This window comes from Pectinophora gossypiella, chromosome 14 (assembly GCF_024362695.1).
Source record: "Pectinophora gossypiella chromosome 14, ilPecGoss1.1, whole genome shotgun sequence".
Classification (NCBI taxonomy): Eukaryota; Metazoa; Arthropoda; class Insecta; order Lepidoptera; family Gelechiidae; genus Pectinophora; species Pectinophora gossypiella.
The window spans coordinates 16,190,562-16,196,970 of record NC_065417.1 but is presented as its reverse complement, the minus strand read 5'-3'; the positions used below and the strand labels follow the sequence as shown (position 1 = coordinate 16,196,970).

The following is a 6,409-nucleotide window of genomic DNA, read 5'->3' as shown; positions in this document are numbered from 1 at the left end:
CGAGCCAGTTGAAGGTTGGAACGACAGACTCCCCCGAGTCTGCCGCCCGTGGCTCCCTGGGTCTCCCCCTTATGTGCACTCCTCCCCTAGTCCAGTACACACAGGGTGAGACCCGCGTCGGTGTTTGGGCGAAAGATGGCCGACATCCGCCCGCCATCCCCGCCCCGCTCCGCTCATCCGAGCGGCGTGCGTCGGTGGTGGAAGTGAGCTTCCACACAAGCTGGTCTGGTCTCCCGCCCCGGTCTCCCAGGACGAAACCGAGACCATCACCACACCCACAGAGCCGTCAGTTGGTATTCATGGGCTCAGTACCAACTCGTCCCGCGGCCTGCGGGCGGGAAGGTCGCGAGGAGGCCTGAGGGCCATCGCGAGCCTTCCGCTTGTTCCTCGTTTGGGCAGTACATTTTGAACTGCCCAATCGGTGCTCCGCCGGTCTTCTCGCCGCCTCGCACACTGTGCAGTGCGGGGTAGCGGAGCACTGTGAGGACTGGTGGCCGGTTTGGCCGCATCGGAAACACTGGGTGCTCCGGTCCACCTCGGACTCGCACATGGCGTGCGCATGTCCGGTTTCGTGGCATCGGAAGCACCGCAGCGGACGCGGCTCCAGCACCCTCACCTGGACAGAGGTCCAGCCGACTAGGAGGCGACCCTTAGCTACCCTTTTAGCAGCTGCTACAGGGCAGCTCACCATCAGGGAGCCCATGCCACCCGCGCCTTCGCGAATGACACCGGTCCTGATGGCGTCCGTCGCACATCCGCCGGCCGTGGCCACTGCCTCCACCACCTCTTGAACGGAGACGGAGTCATCCAGGCCCACAATGCGCATGTCTGCGCGTTTTATGGGCCTGGAGACTTTCACCACGTCCCCGCTCATCGACTCCCTGAGCTTTTCAGCCAGGGTGTCGGCCTTCTCGGCGCTCGTTGCGCCCGCGAGCTCCAACACTCTCGCGCCGGTCACCGCCTTGCGGATCCTGAGGTTGGTTATCCCCAGGCTCTGGAGATTCACCTTGGCCTTAGCCGTCCTCAGGACATCCGCATAGGTGGTTCCCCCATCTGCCGCCGCCGGTTGCAGATGCAGCACTACCGCCGCTGTGCGGGGTGTGCGCATCTTGGGCACCTTGGAGCGCTGTTGCGTGGGAGCCGCCTTCTTCTTTCGGCCTTGGCCGACGGTGGTCCAGCCGTCGCCGGCAGACCCAGAAGGTAGGGGTTGGGCCTCGCCTTGGCCGCCGTTCCCTCCCTTCTTCCCTTTCTTCCTCCCCCTGGGACCCCTCTTCTTCTTTTTCTTCGGAGGAGCAGAGGTAGGGCCACTAGCAGCCGCGGCTGGGCCTTGAGAGGCCGCGAGCGGCGTGGCACGTGTGGTGCCGGCTGCGGTGGCAGTCGCCTTTTTGGTTGCAGCTGTAGCGGGGGTCCTCGCTGAGACAGCGGGGGTCCTAGCCGCAGCTGCATAGGACTTCGCATTTTTGCGGTCCGCCGCTAGCGGGGGACGCATCGTCTTGGGAGGCAGGAGCCTGTCCTCGAGACCTGCCAGCTTCGCATCCATCATGAAGCCTACTTGGCTTATGATTTGAGCGGCAAGGTCTCCATCGGTCTCGGACATGGCTCTACTGCACTCGCGCAGCGGCGGATTTGTCCTCTTCGCCGGTTTGGCGCTTGCAGCCCTTGGAGCCGGCTCCGGGAGCGGGCTCTCGGAGACGAGCGAGGTCTCCATTGGCGGTGCAGGCGCTGGCGCTGGCGGTATCGTACTTTGAGATGCGCCCAGCGACTCCTTCACTTGGCGCATCTCCAGCCGAAGGGACTCCATCTCCTTCTTCTGGTCATCGATCGCTCTCTGCAGGCGAGAGTTCTCGGCCTGCAGATTGCGCGTCTCCTCGCTCACCGACGTGGAGCGGAGAACGTCTAGGACCTCCATGATGAGCCTAGTGGAGTCCCTTAGGGCACGGACGAAGGTGCCCTTTAGTCTGCCCGATTTGCTGGCCACGTTCTCTATGACCGCGGCAGCATCCTTCGCCTTCTGGTACAGAGCGGCGACCGTCTCTGTACCAGATGCTGGGGCGGGATCAAGTCCTGCCACGTTCGATTCTGTCTCCAGCGTTGCACCAGAGCTTCGAAGGCCGAAGATCTTTCTCGCTGATTCAGCCACCGCCATTTCAGCCTCCAGCATGAGCTCCTCCCGCCTGGCGCGGTTGAGCTCAGCCTTGGCCTTGGCAAGACCTACGTACTCTCCGGTAGTGGGAGGGCGACCTCGACCTCTCTTGGCCCGCGCCCTCATGACGGGTGAACCGAGCTCCGTTACCGAAGCCCGGTCCCCCTCGTCAGAGGACGGGTCCGAGAGCACAACTGTTTTGCGCTTGCGCCACAGTGTGCCCTCTGGGAGGGAGGTTATGCTCTCCATGGAGCAAACGGTCCGTAGACTACTCGTTTCATCCGAAGATGAAACGAGGCTAGGACCGATCCGCCTTGTACGTCTCTGGGCTTTTGGCCCAGGGACAGCACCATCAGCACTTCGTGCTGGAGTCAAGTCCGTGGTTGGTAGGCGCTCCAACACCACCCGCGCTTCGGAAAGCGCAGACGGTGTTGACGCGCGGGAGTCTTTTCCGGTAGCGGCGTCAAACGCCGGGTAGAAATCTACCTTGTCCTGTCCGTGTTGACGAGAGCTCTGTGAGCCCACGAAGCGGCCGCAGTCCCCCCCACATACGATCGGGGACCTTAGACCGGATTCACCAGATTTCTGGCTACCGGCGTGGGTAATGAATTTCTTGTCCGCTTTATCCATTGTAGCTGAGCCTCAGCTGGCGGTCTCTTTTATTAACCAGGGTGAGCTCCCTGGGGTGCCCTAACGGCCTGAGCGTCAGACCATACAGCCCCTCGCCGGGCACCACAAACTTAGGCTTACGGTGATTTTTTCAGAGGTTTTCTTCCTCGCGGCCCCCTCCGCTCAGTGCGGAGGCGGCCCCCGTTCCAGACAGCATTGCGTCTGGGCTACGGGTCGGGCCGACGGTGGCCGAAGCCATTGCCCGGCATTGCTGCCGGACCCGCCGCCCCTGCCAACGGTGGGGCCGAAGCCCCTGTCATCTGGCCGAGGCCAGAGACGCCGTCGGATAGTCGCCCTCCTGTGTCCACTCTGCGCACCACCTCGTCCCTGCAGAGGGCCACGAGCGAGAGCGACTCCACCACGCTGTTTTGGTCCGCGCCGGCCGAAGCCGGTACCCCCCCATTACTGGGAGGGCATTCCCCTATCCGCCACCTGGGGACGCGCCCGATGGGAGATCAGCAACTCCACACGGGAACCTAACCTAACCTAACCTAACCTAACCTAACCTAACCTAACCTAACCTAACCTAACCTAACCTAACCTAACCTAACCTAACCTTTTTTTTTTTTTTTTTTTTTTTTTTTTTTTTTTTTTAACGAGGAGAAATCCATCATGGATACCCAGCCGCCCGGGGAAAGCGACTGGGTTATGTGAGACTCCTACTCACTAAAACTCCTCGGTGTTCAGCAGCCTCCGCCTATTGGCGGGTGTGCGGGGACGTTTACACACTCTTCCGTGCAAACCTAACCTTTTTTTTTTTTTTTTTTTTTTTTTACGTTGGAAAATGCGTTACGCATACCACGCCGCCCGGGGGGACGACGTGGTTATGTGGGACTCCCCGGGTGTCGCCACCCGGTATACCCACTAAAAACCAACGGTGTTCCTCCTTGCCGCCATGTGGCGAGGACACGGGAACGCAGCTGCACACAACCGCGTCCCCGCCGGCGGATGCCCTTACGGGCCCAGCGCCCATGGGAGCGCGTCAAGCGCCTCCCCCTCCGCCGAGGGCTGCCCCGGAACACTGGGGAGCCCTACGGCACGGGACCTATGTTGTGGGCGGCGGTCCCCCGACCACCGCCCACAGGTCCCCATCAAGGCGGCGCCCGGTCAATATTGACCAGGTGCGCCAGTCGCCGCCTTCCTGGTCGCCTACGGCGCATGGGAAGAGAGTCAGCGGAGTTCTCCCGCTCTCTCTCCGCCGCTTCCTTCTCAGACATTACTGTGTCTGAGAAGGTGGCGACCGCTCTCCAGGCCGTTTCACTGCTGACCATGGCCACGATCATGGTCGGCAATGAGAGGTCAGGCCCCAGCACGGCGGACAAGGCAGCGCGAGGGACCGCCCAAGCGGGGCACGCCTCGCGCGTATGCCGTGCCGTGTCCACCACGCCGCCCACACAGTGGTGGCATTCAGCGGTTGGCTCCCTTCTAACCACCCCAAACAGGTACTCACCAAAGCACCCGTGCCCGGTGAGGACCTGCGTGAGGTGGTAGTTGGGAGTGCAAACCTAACCTAACCTAACCTAACCTAACCTAACCTAACCTAACCTAACCTAACCTAACCTAACCTAACCTAACCTAACCTAACCTAACCTTTTTTTTTTTTTTTTTTTTTTTTTTTTTTTTTAACGAGGAGAAATCCGTCATGGATACCCAGCCGCCCGGGGAAAGCGACTGGGTTATGTGAGACTCCTACTCACTAAAACTCCTCGGTGTTCAGCAGCCTCCGCCTATTGGCGGGTGTGCGGGGACGTTTACACACTCTTCCGTGCACCCGCCGGCGCCGTCCGGAACGGACGCTCCCAGGGTTCAGGGTGGGAGGAGTGCAGTCCACCCTGACCTCCGCTTTTATGTGGTCTGCCGGAACACACGACAGACCACATCCTCCGTGAGCCCTTGATGGATTCGGGCGACGGAATTTCCCCGCTTCCGCCGGCTTCCGAGGGCTTGTTGACCGGGCAAGAGTCGGCGAGCATTACCCCCCTTCTCCGCCCGGTTTGCCAACGTTGGATAGGATCCGAGAGGGGGACGTCCCCTCGGGTCCGCTCTGTTGCCTCCTTCCGCGCCACCACGTCCTCACGGAAGGAGACCATCGCATTCAGCGTTCCCCTGCCGCCAACCACGGCGTTGACCATGGGTGGCAGCAGGAGGCCGCTGCCAACCACTCAACGGCACGTTGTTACGCCCACGCCGGACGGACCCCCGGCGTGTTTGGCTGCTCTGACAGCCGCTGCCTCCATCTTCGCAGCGGGCTGTGTCGAGCGCACTCCTCCCTGCGGCTTGCCATTACTGGCCGGTCGTCATCGCCTCCTGCGATGGCTGCCTCGGTGCTTGGCCAGGGACTGGAATCTTGGCAGTCCCTTTTCTGCCCTTCTTCGGCCGTGCGCACTTCCGACCCCCGGTTGCATGGTTTGCAGGTTTCCCTGCAGCCTTGCAAACGGGGCAGTGGAGGTCGCCGGTACATGACGACGCCATGTGACCTTCCTGCCCGCACCGGAAGCAGTTCCGGCTTCGGTCGACCTGCGAATTGCACTGGAGCCCAGTATGCCCAATCTCGAAGCACTTAAAGCACTTCATTGGCCTAGGCCCCAGTGCACGCACCCGAGCTGAACTCCAGCCGATAAGGAGTCGCCCGCGTTCTAGCACCGTTTTGGCAGCCCCGATAGGGCACTCAACTAGCGCGCTGCCCACGCCAAACACGCCAACCCGGATAGGGCCGACCTTGACATGCTCCGGAGAGCATTTCCCGACCTCAGCCACGGCAGCCGTGATGCTCTCCGCAGTCGCCGAGTCGTCCAGCCCGGAGACGACCACATCGGTACATCTCACAGGGCAAGCCACCTTGACTGTTTCTGGGAGGACCTCTTTCAGCTTCGCTGCAAGGAGTTCGGCCTTGTCCGCGCTCTCCTTTCCGGGGATCTCGAGCACTCGAGCCCCGGTGGCAGCCAGACGGAAGCGCAGGCCGTCTATTCCCAGCTGTCTGAGGTTCACTCCCATCTTCGCCCTGGTGAGCACCTGGGCATATGTGACTCCCTCGGCGATCGTCTCCGGACGCAAGGTCAGGGTGACCACAGCCGACCTAGGGGGGCGCAGAGCCTTTGCCTCTTCACTGCCTCTCGCCTTTTTAGGCTTTGCCTTTCCGCGCGGCCTTGTAGTGTCTACATGGCTCGCCGGAGGCTTGCTGGGCGTAGTCTGGGCTGTGGGAGTGGCATCGGCTTTGCGCGCCTTCTTTTTCCCCTTCTTGCCTTTCCGCACCACGTCGCTCCACGTCTCCGCAGGTGGCTGCGATCCCTGCAAGGGGGTCGCTTCGCCACGTGTGGGCGCTGGGGTGGGAAGGTCTGCTGCTGGGGCAGCCTTTCTGGCTGCCTTGGCGGCAGGCGCTTTGGCAGGTGGGAGTTTGGCTGCCTTTGTAGCCTGTGGCTGAGCTCCCTTTGCCTGCGGAGCAGGCTTCTTCAGGTCCGCTTGCAGCGGCGGACGGAACGCCGACGGTGGGAGGAGGCGGTTTTCCAGCCTGGCCAGCTTGATGTCGATCATACGATCGATGTCAGACAGTATGGCTGACCGCTGGTCCGCCTCACTCCTTCCCTCCTCCTGGGGTGC

At 61.9% G+C, this 6,409-nt stretch overlaps 1 protein-coding gene across 1 annotated transcript; it reads right to left on the bottom strand.

Annotated features, from left to right (window-relative positions):
- Positions 1–3,903: 3,903 nt before the first annotated feature.
- LOC126372707 (uncharacterized) lies at positions 3,904–5,096 on the bottom strand. Its single transcript, XM_050018556.1, has 2 exons — positions 4,993–5,096; positions 3,904–4,237 (listed from the first exon to the last, which is right to left on the bottom strand). The coding sequence occupies exons 1-2, from the start codon at positions 5,094–5,096 to the stop codon at positions 3,904–3,906; spliced, it is 438 nt and encodes a 145-aa protein (XP_049874513.1).
- Between the last annotated feature and the right edge of the window lie 1,313 nt (positions 5,097–6,409).